This window comes from Zootoca vivipara, chromosome 11 (assembly GCF_963506605.1).
Source record: "Zootoca vivipara chromosome 11, rZooViv1.1, whole genome shotgun sequence".
Lineage (NCBI taxonomy): Eukaryota > Metazoa > Chordata > Lepidosauria > Squamata > Lacertidae > Zootoca > Zootoca vivipara.
Window position 1 is genome coordinate 27,823,393 of NC_083286.1, and position 20,662 is coordinate 27,844,054.

Genomic DNA, 20,662 nt, shown 5'->3' on the forward strand with positions numbered 1-20,662 from the left:
TATAAAATCTGAACCTGGGCTTCTTGGGTGTGATTCTCAATAATTTTAATGCAGCAATTCTAATAAAATGTGTTTAGAAAGGTAGGCAAGGTGGGTTTATTGAACTTCATTTGCTAGCTTCTGTTTCAATGAACAAAATCTAGTCATATCATATTGGAACATTTTTATCTTCTGCATTTGCTTACAGTCTCTCGAGGTAGTGCTCAAAAAGTATCATATCTGTTCTGTAAATTTGGGTATTTGTGACCGAAACAAACTTCTTAACAAATCTTTAAAAGAACTTGCTTAACTTCATCTTGTGCTCCCCTCAGAAAATACAAAGTCAGTCATTCTCCCCTTTCCACTAAGAGAAAGCAGGGTAAATCTCTTTTTCTGTTTAGGCCACCTTTGACCTGTTCCTTCTCTGTTCAGTGAATAAAGGGTGAATAAAGATCTGCTGTCAGTGTGGCTCATGAACTGGATGTGCAGTGACAAAGGGAGATTGTTTTAAGAGAGTTGCTTATTGGAGCTGATTTGAAAGTAGTTCTTAGCAAATGCTTTTCTTGTATCTCTGGGTTTGTATTATATATGAAATGGTCTTTATCATTAATTTCCAGGCTAATAATTTACACAACAACACAATGTGAAATCCCAGAAAGTTATACTGTATGTCTAGACAAAAATATATACTTTGCATAGAGAGGCAAGCTGTCTGTCTTTTTAAATTTGTAATTTTTGAAAGAGCAATTTAAATGAGCATTATATGAATGTTTTCTCTTGTAGATCATCACCAAATATGTATATGAACTACTGGAAGAAGAATGCCATTTGAAAAAAGTATACATACCGGTAAGTTAAATATACCCGGTTTTTTTCAGCATCTTGGGAAATAGCAATAATACAGTCTGAGGAATTATAATTTATTTTATTTCATAGTTTTTCCTATGCTGTGAGTTGTAAGTATCATGTGTGTGCATTAGGAACAGTTCAGACACATACTATTTTGTTATTAACTTGTGTGATGTAGACGGGCCTATAATGAAGAAATCTAGGTGGGCTTTTTTGGAGGGATATATATACACACACACACACACACACACACACACACACACACACATACATACACACACACACATACATACATACATACATACATACAAAAAAACTCAGGTTTGAATTAGTTTTGAAACTTCTTGGGTAACCATGAGGCAATTATAGTGTCAGTTAAACCTACCTTGAAGGGTTATTTTGAGGATAAAATTGTATAAAGATGTGTATGCTGTCCTGTACTACTTGGGAGAAAGATAGGAAAGAAAGATTACAAAAATATATTCACAGACTAACTGGGGTGTAGTCTTAAGTTACAGAAATAGTTTGCTGGACTAGATCATGTGTATATAGATGCCTTCATAATTTCCTCAGTTTTACCCACCAGTTTGTTCTGAGAGAGGAGGGAAGATAATAGAAATTATGTAAATTTTCTATGCATGTATGCCAGGTTGCATGTTACTTCTGAAGCCCGATCTGAAAGCTATAGATCAGGCATCCCCAAACTTCGGCCCTCCAGATGTTTTGGACTACAATTCCCATCTTCCCCAACTACTGGTCCTGTTAGCTAGGGATCATGGGAGTTGTAGGCCAAAACATCTGGAGGGCCGCAGTTTGGGGATGCCTGTTCTAAACCATGCTTTTTTGCAATTGTAAGATCAGTAGGGACAAAGCACGAGGCCTTTGCAGTGGTACCAACATTATGGAACTTATTTTAAAAGAAAAGTTTTAGGGCTGGTCCTGTTGCATTTTTTAATACATAGAGATGTTTTCATTACACCAAATCATTAAGGATTAGTGAGGTCATTTTAAAATTACTGACTGTATTGGCTGCAGCTGAGTTGTTTTATGCTATTTTATTGTTCCAAGATCTTGTGTTTATATTGTGTTCATTCTGTGTTTTTACTGGAGGCTTCCTTGGAAATGTGTAAATAAGGAATGTCCAATTAGTAAAAATAAGACAGTGCAAAGTAGGAAAGTAGTCCTCTCCAATAAAAAGTCAGTATGCATGATGATGAATTAATACTCCTCGGTCAAAAAATATTGGAAGCTTTCTATGCGAAAAGCAGTACTAACATAGATTGATATAATAAAAAAAGAATCCTAGACCATAAATGTAATTATACAATCTTTTGGAAAAAGTGGAAGATATAAGCAGTGAATTGTCAAGATACAAATTGCTTTGTACACTTTCAGTGTGATGAGAAATAAATGGTATACTAGGTTGACTTGTCAATAAAGTGTGATTGGACACTGGTGTGACCTTTTTATGTGTATCCTTTAGTGAAAGCTTCATTTAATGAATTACAGCAGTTTGAAGACAAATCGGCTTGAAGAAATGTTTCCAAATGCAATTAAGATTAAGCTGGTAAAGGTTGATTCCAAATGTGAATGGTAAACATATGATGGCTAGTCCATAGTTATATATGTAAGCGGAGTATTTTATAATGCATAGCTTTGTTTTCCTCTTGCCCATGCTCCCAAGAATATTGGAAATGGTTCTGTAACAGTAGTTATTGAGAAAAAGAGAGTAAAATTTGCTCATAATAGGGCGAGAACTATGTACCCAGCACTGGGTCCCTGGCACTGAAGCTGAATCCCTTTCCACCAAGCCATCTCTCCACAGTCTCACACTTCGAGCCAGATGCCAGATAGGTTTACCTGTAGAAGGCAGAAGGGGGACGGGTCCTTGCCAGAGAGAGAGTAAAGCCCTGTATCTAACCAAGGGCTGGAGATTTCCCACTGGTATTAATAAATTTTAAAATATGAATAAATATTTAATGTAATAATAATTTGTGTTTAGCCATAATAATTTGCCAGGGTAGTTTCCCCTTTCTTTTTATATTTGTCAAGAGAAACTTTTGAAAAAACAGTAGTTGCAAAATTAATGCATTTAAACCAAAAACAAGAAACTAGGCCAATTTAGGGCTTAAGATTGAGAAATCTGTAGCTAAGAACAGCTCACCCAGTGCTAAAAGAGAAAGAATTAAGTCCTGAAGGGAAAAAAACATTAGTTACAATATTACTGGAATTCCTGTAGAAAAATAAATTCGAGTCAGAGCTTGGGCAATCTGAAAAGAACAAATCCTGTAAAGAGCAATCAAAAGTAACTAGAGAGCAGAGTTAAGACTCCCATGCTCACACCTTTGAATGAGGAATAGAATATACAAAACCTAGAAAATCAGTCAGTTTTGACACCAGATGTACTGAAAAATATGATACTTGCAGGAATACTCTGTTGTGAGAAATAATAACAAAATCTAAACCTATTAATACTTGAATCGGTATAAGGCAACCTATGCATTTGAAAAGGAATAAAAATAAACTAATGTGTAGCCAAGAAAGTCAACCCTAGGAAGAAGTGCTAAAGGGAAGACAATGCAAACTGAAGTAAGAAATAGCAACACACTAAATCTAAGCCTATTAATGAGTACAGGGTTATTTATTCTGACAAAAAGGCTTAAAAGATTACAGAAAAATCTATTATTTAATCCAAAAATCTGACATTTAAGAGAAAGGTAAAACCTAAACACTATCGTAGAAAGGATCCCAATAAATTACACAAAAGAGAAATTGAAACAGAAATCTCCCGCCTTTCTGAAGGCCCAAAAAGTTAGGAGGATACATTTAAAGAAAAGTGTGCGAAGAATGCTAAAATGAAGAAAAATCCTAAGAACTATGTTACAAGCTGTTTGGTTAAGCTGCATCCATACTTCCAGAAAATAAGGAAGAAATTAATGCTATCAAGATGGGATAGCAGTCAACCTAGAAAATAAGCATCTAGTGACCCAGCCTTGCTCTATGAAGCTGTGCTTGGGCAGAAATATATCAATTAGCAAGATGAAACCTTTATAAAAATGAAATGCACACAGCAAGACTTGGACTTGTTTCCAGACTTGGAGTAATGTGAGCACCTTACAAATATATGAGGTGAGTGTGTGAATCTCAGTTTCACAAACTAGCAACTAACCAGGAACAGATAATGTTGCCTTTCATAAGATACAGTGTTACTAGAAGAAAATGAAGAAAAATGCTGACAAACTGAAGAGAAAAGTCTAGACTCCAGAACTAGAAAATTCCAAAAGCTAGCGCAATTTTTAGGCTAAGTTTTCTCCCAGTGAAAACCCTTTTAAAAGCCTGTGCCACAAAATGCTGGCATATCTTAGGAAATGGCGGTCTGTAACGTTTGCCAATCCCAAAGGCTTAATGGAATGCTGTTGGAACGACAGTGTTGGCAAAATCAAGGAAATTCAGTGACGCACAGAATATTTCTGAGAGGATGTTGCTAAAATCCTCCTGACTCCAGACTCCATACTCCTGAAGCCAACCCAGAGCTTAGCTCCAGCCGGAGCTTGCAAGTTCCCAGCTCTGTGTTTGCTAAAAGCCCTGAATGAGGGAGAAATGCAATTCTGCATTGAGTCCTTAACAATGAGCTGGTAAAAGGCTATGGGGAATAGGTGGCAATGAGAGACACCCTCCCGCTGCAAGTCAGATTCCCAGAACGTGAAGGTGTTGCCAGGAGGAGCAGGAGAAGCAGCAGAAGCAGCAGCTGCAGCGCCTGCCCCTGCCTGATGTCACGTCCAGCACAAGCGCCCAAGAGTCGGCGCTCAGCGGCGCTTGCTGGCATTGCGCGCTTGGCACAGCTGGCCTGAATTTGCCCCGCTCGGAAACGGCCGGGCGTGGGGTGCGCGTGCTTTGTTGGGCAGAGGAGCTGCTGCGATCCGGCAGCACTCCCTCTGGCTGCTCTGAGGAGCGCACGTCTGAGGAGGAGGGAAAAGAGGAGGAAGCAGTGAAGCGGCAGCAACTCTGCCTTCAACCCCTCTCTGATCAAGGTTCCTTTCATAAATCTTAATCTGACAGCTTCTTCTACCGCCTTGTTGGGGGGCAGTAAAGAAGCGACAGACGGATTCACTTCCGGAAGCCTCGTTGCCTTAGGGGCTGATGTCGGGGGGATTAAAACCTCCCCCTGGAGCTGAGGAATATTGGGTGGAGATGGTCCCTTGATACTAGATCCTGATGATCCTAATGAAATCTCCACCTTTTCTATTGCTTCCCTGCGTCTTTGCCACAGCAACATAGTCACTATGAGTACCCGAAGCGTGGACATTTTGTCCCGATTCTCTCCCAATATTTAGAGAACCCGCCTCTAGGTACCAGGGCATGAACTTCTGATATTCTCTGATAATTTCCCTAGCGCTCCTATGCTAGAACCTGCCTGACCGAAAGTTTACAAACCTTCTGCAGTTCTTCTGAGTGGCCTCTCCTTTGAACTGCTTCTAATGAACCCATACTCACGGGGAGCGCGCTGCGCTGAGGTACCTAGACTTGTCCAGTCTCTTATGAGCATAGGGTGAATCGCATCGCGTCCGGCGTCACCAGATGTTGTCTGGGGCAAAGACGACACGACTCGAGGCAGGTTGAACTCAATGGGAAGGCGACCAAGAGCAGAGCTCGAGCGCTTCCTTTTATTGAAAGCTCAGGATGACAGTTAATCATTACAACGACAGTGTAACTTCTAGCCAATTACAGCAGTGCAGTCCCATACAAGGTGATGTTTCCTGTAATGGCACAACCGGTCACTCCCTAAGACATCCTCCATAGCCCACATGTTGTTTTGCCATGCCCTCTGTCCATGCTCCAAGCACATGTCACTCTGTAAACACCCCCTCCTAGTTCCCATTGTGTTAGCCTCCTTGGCTTGACCCATCTGGTTTGTCCTGATTCATCCAGTTCCATCCAGATCCTCCTTGATCCTTCTAGCTCTGTTGTGACCTGTTGCCCTGCTGACCTGAGCCTCTGACCTGTCCTTCTTCACGTGTTTCCCATTCTGACATTAGCCGGTTTGCCGCGCTAATGCCCACACTCTCGCAGATCGGTGTGGCTTGCCAGCACCAGATCTCAGTCATTCCCACACATGCCTGCACAATTTCCTCGTGTAATCCCCACACCTCATGATGATCACAGCGTCTGAGTTGGTTCATATGAGGAAAGGCAGTCCTTGAGGTATTGTGGGCCTGAGCCATTTAAGGCTTTATAGGTCAATACCAGCAGTTTGAGTTGAGCCCAGAAACTAATTGTCAGCCAGTGCAGTCAGGCCAGGATTGGCATTATATGCTCAAGCCATCTTGCCCTGGTAGGCAACCTGGACACTGAATTCTGCACCAACTGAAGTTTCCAGCAGAGGTTATCAGAGCATAGATGACAGAAGTTAAGCTATCCCTGCCCAGATAGGGGTGGAACTGGGTAGCCAGATGCTATAACCCATATGTGCTAATGTATGTTCTGATGTATGTTCTGATCAAGTTATAAGACCAGAGTTTCAGTTGGCTCACACATATCCAGTCTTCTTCAAATGGTAGGATCTGGGCAAGATTTTATATATAAATGGTAGGATCTGGGCAAGATTATATATATATAACAGCTTATTACATGTAATCTTGCCTAGAGGTTTCAAAGGAGGGAATAAAATATATAATCCTACAAAACTCCATGAGAGAGTGAAGATGACATACCAGCATTGTGACCTTCCTGACATAAACAAGTGGAGCCACTTGAGCAATTCTATAGTTGAGTCACCAACACCTCATGATAAACTAGCAAGGGCTACAGATAAGGTTAACAGGACCAACGGGGTGCAATTACTGATCTCTAAGCAGGGCTTGTCCACTAGAGTAATAAACACTGTTGTGATTTCCCATTCAGTCTGTATTTTTAAGCAGATATCTGTGATGGTGTGGACAGATTACTGCCAGAAGTGGGCTAGGTAATACCCAGGTATGACCTTACCAACTTCATGCAGATAGGCTGCCCATTGTATGTGAGACAGTTGTGACATTCTGTACTGCTAGTGGAACTGTGTTTGTGACTTCTGTGGCATTTTGAATTTAATTGTTAGTTCTTTGGTATAGTTAGCACAAAGCAACTTTTAGTTTGTTGTCCCTGCTCAACTACGAACTGCTCTGTTTGTCACTGTCCACCTTGGACAAGTCATCATCTAACCTACCTCACAGGCTGTTGTGAGATTAAAAATATCACTCTGTGCTCCTTTTCTGGAAGCCTAGGATGCATACGTATTTTTAAAAAACATGCAAAGAGGAAAACTTACTGGGAGTGATTACGATTTGAGCTCTTAGGGTGGAAATCAATGTACTATGGAATGTTCCATCTGTACAAGCATTTCAGGTTGCCATGCAGAAACACCCATACCCACTGTGCTGTTTTGGGGGTCTCCTAGCCACCCTCAACCCACTTTAGGGGCATGTGGGGAGCAGAGGGGGGAAAGCACCATTGTACCATCAGAAGTCTTCCTTCATGGCTTCCACTGCTAGAACTCATTAGGTGAATCCCACCTGTAGGGTTTGCTCTGCCAGTATGCATTAACACCTTTGTGAGTGGATCTGCTAACAATGAATACTGAGGACAGTATAGTAGGCAACTTATTTTCTAGACTCCAGGTCTAACTAAGCATTTAATTGCTAGTTGCAGCTGTTGGATAGTCTGAATAGATTCATTGATGTAAGCTATATAATTCAATAAGCTGTTAGTAAACACACTGTTTTCATTTTAGGTAGATGCCACGGAAGGTGAACCCCGGAGTTTTATCTTTATGAGTGAGGATGCAATGACAAATCCAGACAAACTGATGGTTTTAATTCACGGTAGTGGTGTTGTTCGAGCAGGACAGTGGGCAAGAAGGCTTATTATAAATGAAGATCTGGACAGTGGTACTCAGATTCCCTACATTAAAAGAGCTATTGAGGTAGGATATTTATTTGGCCTTTTGAAATATGTTTGTTTTTTATACTCAACAATTTTTCACAATATTGTGAGATTTTATTTTCTTAATGTACATCAAAGTTGTGTATAACTGCCAATTTTCTTTTGATTTCTAAAACTTTTGCATAATAATTATTTTATTTGAGGAAACAGTTGTTGTTTACTTGCATTGCATACTGTTATAGGAACTGCCGTGTGGTCTTTGGAGAAGATAAATCAATCCAAAAATCTTTTAAAAACTGATGTTTTCAATTGAATTTCATCAGGTTGGAGTTTTCCTTATCTCCATCTGAAGCACAAATTGTTCTGTCTATTATTACAGGAAGTTGATCCTAGAAGGCATTTGAAGTTGTACCTTTACAAAAAGAGATGTTCTGTGAAGCATACAAATGGACCTATTAAAATTAGTTGGACTAAGTCAGATTCTTAACACAAAACATGCTCCAGTGTTTCACAATGTTGTGTGAGCTCTTAACACAGCCATAGAGGAATGCTCCCCTGAAAACAAAAAGGGAGCGTGACATAGGTAATCTTTTCCCCAAAACTGTCTTCCAGTGTAAGTACGTATCTTGCAGCAGTAATAATGTCCCAAAGAAAGTCATGTGGGTTATGTCAGGAGAAAAAACACATTGGAAACATTTTACCCAATACGTTAATTTTTAAATGGAAACTAAACTGACACAGACAGTTTTACAGTAACCTTTTCAGCCCCAAGCAGAATTCAAATGTGTCTTCGTAGGTGATAAAATGTCCCAAAATGAAGCCGTGCATAGTGTGTCAGAAGAACTGACTTATCTGCTTCTGTTGATTTTTTGCTTTAAAAAACTACATAGGATATTTTTTTTACTCATTTCTGTCCCATTTATTTATTTACTTACAAAATGTATAAAATGCTTAATATGAAAATAAATTTCTTAAGTGCTTTATATAAAATATTATTAGGATAAAATTAATAGAATTTTATATAAAAATATTTTAAAAATTAAAAGTCGATTAAACACAGAACAAAAATTTGTAAACCTGAGTAGTGCTCAAAAAAGGAAAAAAATAGTTTAAGAATTAGAAATCAGAGTCCAGGAAATCTTTAAGAAACATTTATAACTGGTTACTCTCTCCACCTCCTGAACCACCTGTTAAAAGGCATTCCAAAGGGTGAGTGCTACCACTGAGAGAGCTCTTTCTGTGTTGTCACCAAGTGACAGTGTGCTGGTCATAGAATGACTAGCATGAGATCCTTGAAAGATCTTAAGGTTTGGCTTGGTCTGTACTTGGGAGGTGATCTGCTACATTAACACTGGGATTTTAAAAAACCCATACAATTTGTAATGTTCAGTTGTTTTTCTTGGGATTTTTTTTGGGGGGGGGGGAGTCCCGGGTGCTTTAGTTTGGAAAGAAAATTGTAAATGGTAAAGTGAGTGACAGTTGTTGACACATTAGACCATATTGTAGAACTACTGAATAAATTCTGCAGTGAAAAAGTGCACTCAGGTTGGATTTAAGGTGTGTTTTTCGTTCAAAGGTTAAGTGGTGAATGTATCCATTTTAAGACTTTCTGATGCTTCTGGTTATGATAAACCATGAGAAAATAAGTTTTTATAAATTTATAAATTACACATCTTTTCCTAGGCTATACTGTTTTGGGTGAAAAACCCTATAAACATGCCTTCGAATATGGTTCAAAGCCTTGAACAGGAAAAAAAAATACAGGCCAATTTTCATTTTTACAGAAACTGTCATAAAAGAGAGTCATTGTTAGGGGAATTAGTATTATTGTGAACTGAACCTAAACAACTTCAGTGGGGTTGAAAATGAAGGTTTGAGTTCTGCCATTTTTTCCTCCAAGTAACAAATACTGCTTTAGATAAAATACTAACTTCTTCATCATTCTAATTTAGGGGCAGCTAACATGGTGCGCTCCAGGTTTGTTGGACTGCAATTCCCAATACATAACCATTGGTCATGCTGCCTGGGGCTGATGGGAGTTGGAGTTCAACAACATCTGGAGGGTCACAGGTTAGCCATTTAAGGTCTAAGCTTTATTCAGCTGGTCAAGGGTCTATTGTTGGATCAGAAAATTTAAAGAGTGCAGAAATGGGGAGAATTGTTTCAGCACTGTTTCTCATTCTCATCCAAAAAGAGTTTAACAGTCCCACCAGGTGAAGGTAAAATTATTCCTATTCTTCTGCAAATCTCCATTATACACTCTCTGGTGGGCTACTAGATCCATCTCTAGATCGGATACATGCAAATAAAAAGGTAAAGGACCCCTGACAGTTAAGTCCAGTCGTGAACGACTCTGGGGTTGCGGCGCTCATCTCACTTTACTGGCCAAGGGAGCCGACATTTGTCCGTGGACAGTTTTTCCAGGTCATGTGGCCAGCATGACTAAGCCACTTCTGGTGAAACCAGAGCAGCGCACAGAAACACGGTTTACCTTTCCGCCGGACCGATACCTATGTATCTCCTTGCACTGCATGCTTTTGAACTGCTAGGTTGGCAGAAGCTGGGACCGAACAAATAAACAAATAAAAGCTCTTAATTCCCCATATGTACATGCATTTCATGAACGTATGGTAGAAGTATTCATTTCAGTGTCTGACTCGGGGTCCATAGATTTGGGGAGGACTTGTGAAAACTTTACTGCTCTCATAGGTTTGAAGTGCATTTGCCTTCAAAGCCAGGGATTGGTCGTTCTGGTGGAATCTTGAAGAGGTATGTTGCAGCAAGCATTTAGCACAGGCATCCCCAAACTGCGGCCCTCCAGATGTTTTGGCCTACAACTCCCATGATCCCTAGCTAACAGGACCAGTGGTCAGGGAAGATGGGAATTGTAGTCCAAACATCTGGAGGGCCGAAGTTTGGGGATGCCTGATTTAGCATGTACAGTATTTTCACACTTTGACTGAGAGTCCAAGTCCAAGAACTGCACAATTAGTTCCCTATCCAATAAGGTTTTGTGCTCATGCATCTCTATTAGTATGTCTCTCAATTTCCTGGTGCTGCTTGGGTTGTTGTTGTTGTTTTAACTGAGGGGACTTTTAAAAGTGAGATGTAAGATAAAAAGTAAAAAATCTTTACTTGCATATGCTGGCCCTTGTGCCTGCCTGAAACAACTCTGGAGTTTTATATGATTAAGTTGGTCATGATAACAGTTTTGAAAATATGTTTAATAAGCTGTTGTTGATGTTGTTGTTGTTTAGACGTTTAGTCGTGTCCAACTCTTCATGACCCCATGGACCATACCACGCCAGGCACTCCTTTCTTTCACTGCCTCCTGCAGTTTGGTCAAACTCATGTTCGTAGCTTCTTGAACACTGTCCAACCATCTCAGCTACTGAATGTGAAAAAGAAAAAGTTCTTCCTTATCCCAAACATGCATATACAAAAATAGGAAATACTGAGAGCATAAACATACAGTGGTACCTTGGTTTAATAACAGCTTAGTTTATGAACAACTTGGATTAAGAATGCTACAAACCCGGAAGTAGGTGTTTTGGTTTCTGAACTTTGCCTTGGAATAAGAACATGTTTCACATCCTGTTGAGTGTGTTCCATTTGTAAATTGAGTCCCCTGCTGCTATGGGAAAGCACAACTTGGTTTAAGGTTTGGTTTAAGAATGGAGTTCCAAAACGGATTAAGTTCATAAACCAAGGTACCACTGCATATGTTTTATTTCCTTTTTAAAAAATGTGTGGTAGTTATATATTTATTTACAATAAATAGTGCCTGTTAAATTCTGATTGAATGGATTTATATCCAAATGAATTTTATACAGAAACTTTATAAGTAGGTAATTAGTCATAAATTTGTCTAAGTTCAGTCAAAGATCGCTTAAAGAAAATTCAGAGGGAAGGTTAAATGCTTGGAGTTATATTGAATGACAGGCTATATAAGCCCACCCTAGCCCCCATGCCAGCAAAGGAAAACAATGAGATGACAGCTCTAGTGTTTGGAGAGAGGTTGTTAACGACAGCTTATTCCTTTATGATTTCAACTCTTGACAGAAGACAGGTCTGCTTGTTGCATCATGGCAGATGTATCATTACCTTCTGGCCCTGTCATGACTGAATTGGAATAAACCCACTTGCAAATCTGAAAATCCAATTACTTTGTGGAAGTTTAGACACTGTTTCTATGATTCATGCGTAGTTGCGTATAAACCTCATCTCAGTGGCTGTTTACTTCTGAATTCTAATAGCGTTCTAATAATTTTAATTCTGAAGATCACAAAATGAATTAAATGTATGATGGAGGTTTTCTTTGTGTCCTGATAAATCATTACTATGGTTGTATAATATCTGTAGCATTATTTTGTTGCAACTTTCTTCATTAAGCTAGAGAAATTACTATTAAGTCTTCCTAGATATATATGTTTTTTGAAAGGTGCATTTTTCTGTTAACTGTTAAGCATTGGAAAATGCCACCTAGTGAATATTTACTGTATTTTATGTTTCTTGTATCTGTTTTTCATTTTGACAATTAAGTGGTATTTTCTGTGGGTTCATATGGATATTAGAATTCAGTATATTTACCACTTTAACTTGTGGGAAAACTCACAGTGACTCTGGAGATTAGACAAGAGAGAAAGGAGGTGTGGATTTATGAAAGTATGTCAAAAGCCTTTGGGTTTGGGTATGATCAGAATTTCAATGGAGGTTGAGATGAGTTTAAATGCTTCGAAGCCATGCATAAAAATCATGTTTAATTTCTGTCATATTGTTCTTTTTTAGTCACTGTGATGTCTTATTCAAATCTGCTTTTCTCCAGCTTTGTGCTACCCTGTACAAGATCTGTGTCCCTCCCCCACTTTGTATTTCATTTTAACTGCTGATCCCTTTTCTGTGGTACTTCTGCCTTTAATATCAGCTGAAGAGGCCTGAATTGCTGAATCAAAGCCGTTTTGGGAGGGATATAGTGTTTAAGATTGTGCAGGGTGAGAATCTCTGGGTAGAAGGTAACACTTCCTGCAGTTATAATCAATGCACTTGACACTTTCAAAGGGAGGAGAAGCCATGACTTGCTCAGGGGTTAAACTTTTTAAATAACCTCTCCAGGGAAAGATGCCGTCAATAAAACATAATAATTAGTTGAAGATTCTTGAGTGGTATTGGTTAAGAATGAAAAGATTAGAGACAGGGAAGGTCTTTAATTTCTTTTGTTTCTTAACCTTTAACTTTAGTTTAAATTTAATGTAGCTCTTAAGAATTAATCTGTTTTTTTTCTCGTCTTTTTAGCTATAGAAATTTTTGTATCTTCTTTTTAACAATAAAGTAACTGTCACAACTCATGGTTCTTCCTATGGCCAGTAAACCCACCTCTTTCCCCTTCCTGTATATACAGCAGCATTCAACTAAACAAAATATATAGAATAAATAAAAATTGATTTTTTTCCAGCAACATTTAGTCAGTTTTACATATCTACATTTAACATACCATGCAGATAAAGGTCAAATGGAATCTGTAGCAGTTGAAGGCAAGGGCTTGGAGTCAGGGAAAATAAGAAACCAAATTTAGGCCGTTTTCATATATTATTTTTGAAATATCCAGTTGCATGTTTAAAATAAAAGATTTATATACTTCTGCATATGGTATGAAGCTTGTGGTTTTCAAATTCAGGAGGTTATTTAAATGCCTCCAAACAGTGTGTGGGAAATACTAAATACTGATAAATAATGTATGAATTGGTTTAGTATGAAAGAGTCCTAGCCTTCATTAATTATTTATTTAATATTTCCACTTTAAGAAAATGTAAAGAAAAATGCAATCATGACTGTAGTTTGGGATAGTAACCCATACATGGCTTAGGTGAATATGTAAGCTAAATATTTAATAAATATAACACTGGTTGTTCCTCTTTCGTGGTGCTTTCAAACAGTTCATAAACATACCCTCCAACTCCCGGATTGAAAAATCCGGGATCAGCGGCGGTGCAGCACCAGAAGTCGCTTCTACACATGTCCAGACATGCATAGAAGCGACTTCCGGTGCTGGGCTGCCCGTGTCTGCATGTCTGGGCACCAGAAATTGCTTCTGCACATGTCCAGGACATGGCTGCCGGCAGGAGCTTTATGGGATATTTACGGGATATAATCAATTCAGGATAACAGCAGGAAACGGTAACAAAATACAGGGGTTTCCCGCGAAAAACGGGAGACTTGGCAGCTATGTTCATAAAGAGTTGAGCTTAATTTTGTATACTTTTTAAATACTTACACAGTTATGAATTTAGAATTTCTCTTACAATTGCTGTACACTCTTAATTCCCTTCCATTTTTCATTGATATTTCCCTTCTCCAGACTGGATTACCGCAGTTTCTGTTTGTGGGGATGCCTTTGAAGTTGGTCTGGAAGCTGCAGCTAGTGCAAAATACAGCAGGTTGACTGCTTACTGGAGCAGGATATTGCTAATGGGCTAAGTTCAAAGGGACAGTTTTGGGGTATATGAAGTCCCATACAACAACAACAACAACAGCAACAACAACAACAATTTATTTATACCCCGCCCATCTGGCTGGATTTCCCCAGCCACTCTGGGCGGCTTCCAACAAAACAGTAAAACACAATAATCTATTAAACATTAAATGCTTCCCTAAACAGGGCTGCCTATACTGAACACAGAAGCAAAATTAAAAAATTCCTTCAGTAGCACCTTAAAGACCAACTAAGTTTTTATTTTGGTATGAGCTTTCGTGTGCATGCACACTTCTTCAGATACACTTGAAACAGAAGAGCCAGACCCTTATGTATATACAAAGGGTGGTGGGGGTGGGTGGGAATGGGTGATGGGCTGATAGGAGTGGTAAACCTGTTGATGGCTGCTAACGACTGCTGATGACTGCAATTGGTCCTGCTGGAAAAAGCAAGGGCTGAGGCGCTAAAGAAAGCTTGATCATGCATAATGAGGTAAGAACCCTATGTCTTTGTTCATCCCAGGTGGCTCCATGGTTTTAAGCTTGGTAATGAGTTCCAATTCAGCAACTTCTCTTTCCAGTCTGTTCCTGAATTTTTTCTGTAATAAAACAGCTGCTTTGAGATCTTGTATAGAATGTCCTGGGAGATTGAAGTGTTCTCCTACTGGTTTCTCTGTCTTGTGATTCCTGATGTCAGATTTATGTCCATTTATCCTTTGGCGTAGGGTTTGGCCTGTTTGTCCAATATAGAGAGCTGAAGGGCACTGTTGGCATTTGATGGCATACACAATGTTAGAAGATGAGCAATTAAATAGTCCTGAGATGGTATGTTGGATGTTGTTGGGGCCAGTAATGGTGTTGTCCGGGTGTATGTGGCAGCAAAGTTGGCATCTGGGTTTATTGCAGGCTCTGGTACCAGTGTCCATGTTAAGTCTGGTGGTTGTATTATTGTGGGTGAGGAGTTGTTTAAGATTGGGTGGCTGTCTGTAGGCAATGAAAGGTCTTCCTCCCAGAGCTTGAGAAAGGGAGCTGTCATTGTCCAGGAGAGGCTGTAGATCTCTGATGATGCGTTGTACTGTTTTAACTTGGGAGCTGTATGTGATGACTAGTGGTGTTCTGTTATTTTCTTTTTGGGGTCTGTCTTGCAGCAGGTTCTCTCTAGGTATCAGTCTGGCTCTGTTGAGTGCCCTTCAGCTCTCTATATTGGGTCTGGCTCTTCTGTTTCACGTGTATCTGAAGAAGTGTGCATGCACACGAAAGCTCATACCAAAATAAAAACTTAGTTGGTCTTTAAGGTGCTACTGAAGGAATTTTTTTTATTTTGCTTCGACTCAGACCAACACGGCTACCTACCTGTAGCTTGGGACCAGAATACCTGAAAGGTCATCTCACCACTTATATACCCAGTTGATCACTGTGCTCTGCTAAAAGATGCTAAGCTCTTGGTATTAGACTAGTGGTTTTCAACCTTTTTGAGAGCATGGCTCCCATGACCAACCACATTCTTTCTGTGGCTCCCCTGTAACGGAAGCCACTTATACTGGGGTTCTGATACAGGATGCGCATAAGTGGGGATTTGCCCATTCTGCCCCCACTCCATTTCCTCCGCCCCTTTTCGGCACCATTTTGGGCGTGTGTGTAAGTGGGAGAGCATGTGTCGACAGGAACCCAAGTGACGCTGCTGCATTGCAGAGCCGAGCTGACACCCCAGCCTCCCTTTCCCGAAATGAGTGTGCACATGTGTGGGGAATGGAGAGGGCAAAACAAGATTAAGATCAGAAGCAGAAATATTTTGTTATTGTGGGGAAAGCTAGAAACACACAGCACAGGTTCTGCATACATGGTTCTGTTCCCATAAAGCTGGGTGACTGTTACGGAAAAGGGGGGTTGCCGAGGGGGGGAGGTAGAAAGAAATAGAGGGGAAGGATGTTGGGGATAGGAAAGAAACTGCTCATTTTCAGGGTTAAATCCCTCCTTATAGAGCACACACACATCCAGGCACACATACCTTCAAGCTACTTTGCTGTTTTCTCATGCCCTTTGTGTAAATCTAAGGAACTGTTAGTTACTGAAGCAGGGGAGGATTTGTAGTTGTGGGGAAAAGATTTTACGAAGAAAAACAGTCATGCAAAAGTGCTTCCCCACTTTTTTTGCTGCTGTTATATTTTGGGAAGAAAATGGGCTGCAAGTTAAAGCTGCTGGCTCCCTTGAATGTTCCTCAGAGAGAAGGAGAGAGAGATATAGTACAAGAAGATATGGGCTGCAAGTTAAGGAAAGGACGGCCCCCGGGGCTCTCCTGCACTCAAGTCACCCCAGGGTGCCACAGTACACTGGTTGAAAACCAATATATTAGACAATTTATCAAGAAAATGTGACAATTTAACACAGGTCACAAGTATCTCTGCATTTGCTAAAGTGAAGAAGAATATAGCATGATGATCTGCCATGGTGTGCTATGTGATCTGGCAAAATGCTTTAAAAAGGTTCTGAGGCTGGACTACAGAATATGCAGAAGATAGTCATTTTGTAATTAGTATACTTTTATTATACCTCTTTCAAAACTTTACCAGTCAATTTACCAAGATGTGCTTTTTAACTATTCAAATGCCAACCCTAATAGGGGCATATAAATGTATTTATGATTCAATCCAACTGCCAAAGCAAAGTTGATTTTTTTAAAAGCATATGTCATTATTTCAAATACCTTGCAATTCAACAGGGAGAAGTGCTTGCTAATTCAGACCATTAAATGTATAGTTCAGTAACATTGTTCTGCCTGATAAGCAGCAGAGTATAGTTCTATTACAGAAATCCAAGTGTTTTAATCCTGTCATGAACTTTCTTACCATAAGTAATCAAGGAATAAATTTGGCATGGGGTTCGCGTGCAAAATTATGTAGTTTCATGATCTTTTGAAAATACGTCATTCTTTTGAATAATAATAATAATATGTCATTTTTGATCAATTTTTTAAAATGTTAAATAGTTCTATGAGAACAAACTGCAATTGTTGATAATTGTCTTTTTTCTTGAAATTAACAAATTATAACATCAAAACATTTCCAGTGAGGTATGTAGTAGGTCATTTGCTGCTGCAGGCATTTTCTCTCCCTTCAGGATGTGCTTGTTTAGTTTCTCTCACTTTCTGCCTGTGGCACTGTATAGTGAAATTCAGACATGTTCCTTCCCTCCAAGGAATCTCTAGGGTTGAATATAACTTATACAAAATTAATAAATGGTGTTGCTTTTTCATTATCACCCTTCCAATGCAATTTGCTATGTGTTCCCTGTTTGAAAAAAAGTTGTTTAGGTTACATTTCTTACAGGAAAGCAATGTTTCTACTTAAAAATTTTATATGGGGAAAGGGTGGCTAATGGAGTGGATGTCATAACTATGATAGCTTATAACAGTTTTTGCAGTTGTGTGGTGGGGCTGGGCAGAGCTACAGTACTAAAAAAGTCATGATGTCTGAACAAAGATATTGAACATGTTGTAAGGCCTTCAACCTAAAAGCATGATCAGTAATGAAAATTAGGCTCAAATATGGAATCATAAGGCATGGCATTCTACTAGATCAGCAGCCACCTTCTAACTGCAATAACTTCACTAAGCTACCACAAAATCACAAACCTATGCACTGAAACGTGTTTGAAACTGAATTTTCTGTTGGCTGTAGCTATCCAACAGAAAGATTTTGTACAAATGAAGAAAACGACCCCTGTTATCATTTGCAGAACCTTGATTGAAGTTGGGACATGGATCACATCACTGTGTCATGGTTTCTACCAGAAACCCTAAGGAGCTATAGTTTTGAGTTCTGTAACCCCTCAGAGAACAAGAATCTCAAGGGTTCATTGGGGCATGGAGAGCTACCAGTTTCAGTGTATATATAATGTGAGAGCACATAAGTAGATGGATTTTAGATGATATTTCTTAACTTGTTTGAAACTAATTCTTTCTATTTACAAATGACAGGTGCAATTGCTATTTTCTCATAATGTTGAATTATGAAATTCCAAAATATGTTATCGTTTTATATTGGCACTTAGACATCAAATGAGCACATTTTTTCACATATCAGAATGAGAAAAATGTGGTTTCTGGGCATGCTATCAGGCTCATAGAAATATTTTGGTTATTTCCATTTTATAAGCTTTTTACGTATTATTAAACTTAAAAGCACTTAAAAATTGTTTTAAATTTTGGTGGATGTGTAAGTAGTAAGATAAGGCAGAGGAGCTGTTTTGGGAAACTTTGTTTGTTTGTTTGTAGCCCAGGTGTACCAGATTTCACAGCACACAGATTTCACAGACTAATGGCTAATGAAAAAGGAACTTTCTATCACATGTGGTGATCTTGTGATGAAACATTCAGCTTTTGGACTGAAGTTTTCCATGAAATTGGTAAAATAACTAACCAAAAATATAGGTGAACTCCCAAATAATGTTATTGTTTATTTTTTATGGTTTGTTGCAAACTATTTTATTTAAAGCCTTAATTATGTTTTGCATTTTAGCTGCCAGAATGGTAATAGCCAAACATTAGAAACAATCTCATCTTAATTTATTGAGTTTTTGGTACAGTACAAGGAAATTTGGCCTTGTTGGAAAACCTGACATTTAAACTGAAAGAAAAGGACCAGAAGCAGACAAATTTTATACCACATTGTACAAGTTTATTGACTATGCAACTTTATCACACAGTACTTTTCAACCTTCAACACATGGAACTCTAGAGAAAACTACTTTTGGTCAGCCAGAGAATGCAGGAAATGCAGGATCATTATTCTTAACATATGTGATGACACACTATGATCTGCCTTTATATCCTCTCACTTGCTTTTCTCATCATAATGCTTACCCTCTCCCACATATATGGTTTATTTTGTTATTGTTTTATTGTAGTTCATATATGAATTACCTAAGGTGTGTATAAAACTGAGTAAATACAATTTAAAAAATGAATCTTGGTGATGGATGAGAGGATGACAGTGTCAGGAGTATGGGCAGGAGTCAGGCTCTGGGGCCTGTAGTGCTTTGCAGGACTGGGGCATGCCTCAACTTGTGCTGGAGAAGCAAGGCGTGGCCACACAGGTGAAGTCCTCAGCTTGTGCTGGAGAGGCAAGGAGTAGTCACCCAGGTGAGGCCACTTGAGATCTCACTGCACCTGGTGGCAGGAGCTGGGAGGGATAAAAGCCCAGCATTTCCCTTCAGCTCTTTGCCACAGCAACGCTTTCCCTGCCTGGTTGCATCTGGCCTCCTGTTCCTTGGACCCTTGCCTTGCCGACGTCTTGATCCTGTTCCTTGGACCCTTGCCTTGTTGCCGCCGTGCTTCTTGGACCCCTGCCTCGCCTTCGCCTTGCTCCTGCCCCGTGGACCTTCGCCTTGCTTCTTGTTCCTGGATCCTTCACCTTGCTCCTTGGACCCTTGCTTCGCCTTCGCCTTGCTCCTGCCCTGTGGACCTTCGCCTTGCTTCTTGTTCCTGGATCCTTCGCCTTGCTCCTTGCTCCTTGGACCCTTGCTTCGCCTTCGCCTTGCTCCTGCCCCGTGGACCTTCGCCTTGCTTCTTGTTCCTGGATCCTTCGCCTTGCTTCTTGTTCCTGGACCCTCGCTTTGCCTTCGCCTTGCTTCGTGCCCCGTGGACCTTCGCCTCTGCCTTCGACCCTGCTTCTTCACCACCATCTTGCCTCTGGTCCTGACGCCCGCCGACCGGACCGTGACAGACAGTTTGAAATTTCACATCATGAAAGAAACTATTTTTCTGTTGAAGTGAAATTGTTTTGTTACTTATAATAGTGTTATATTCAGTAATATTAAATATTGTGCAAATTGTTACGTGTGCATATTTTTTCAGAAAACTTTGAAAAGGTATCAAAACATTTTGCAAACAGAAAAATGTTTTCTTAAGTGAGGTCTGTTGACTTTCAGACATTGGAATTGTCTTTTGAATTCCAACACTATCATCGGGAGAAACATGACGAAGACTAATCTAAAGTACAGTTATCTAGGAGGAAGCAGCATGGAACTCAGTTGGACTTACTTCTGAATGGACAGATACGATGATCACAGTGACCTTCTGAAACAGTGTGGGAGGTGGTGTTGGGGGATGGGGGAGTAGAACTAGAAAAAGCTGCTTCCCTCTTGCCAGTGACATCTTTCCATTGGATCAAAATTCTTCCATGTGTGGAAGGAGTCTTTCCATCGTTGATAGATGAAGTCTTAGTCCAACGCAATGTGAGATAATATGCAACACCAGCGCCAAGTGGGGGGGGGGCTAAAGCTCCCCCAAAATTTTCAATGAAGCCCCCCTCCCAGTTCTGCAGCAACAGCGCACACACACACCACAGGGCTTGCTTGTGTCTCGCACACTGAGGGGGACACACAACACAGTGCGTGTGTGCATGATGTGGTGATGTCGCACAGCTCTGGGCCCCCTCAATCAGCGTGT

At 39.9% G+C, this 20,662-nt stretch overlaps 1 protein-coding gene across 2 annotated transcripts in view; it reads left to right on the forward strand.

Annotated features, from left to right (window-relative positions):
- Positions 1-20,662, forward strand: part of ARB2A (ARB2 cotranscriptional regulator A) — a 206,293-nt gene that overhangs the window by 19,494 nt on the left and 166,137 nt on the right. For both annotated transcript variants that reach the window (XM_035099875.2, XM_060280200.1), the window contains exons 4-5: positions 763-828; positions 7,595-7,786. In XM_035099875.2, the coding sequence (XP_034955766.1) occupies positions 763-828; positions 7,595-7,786 (258 nt within the window). The remainder of the gene's footprint in view (positions 1-762; positions 829-7,594; positions 7,787-20,662) is intronic.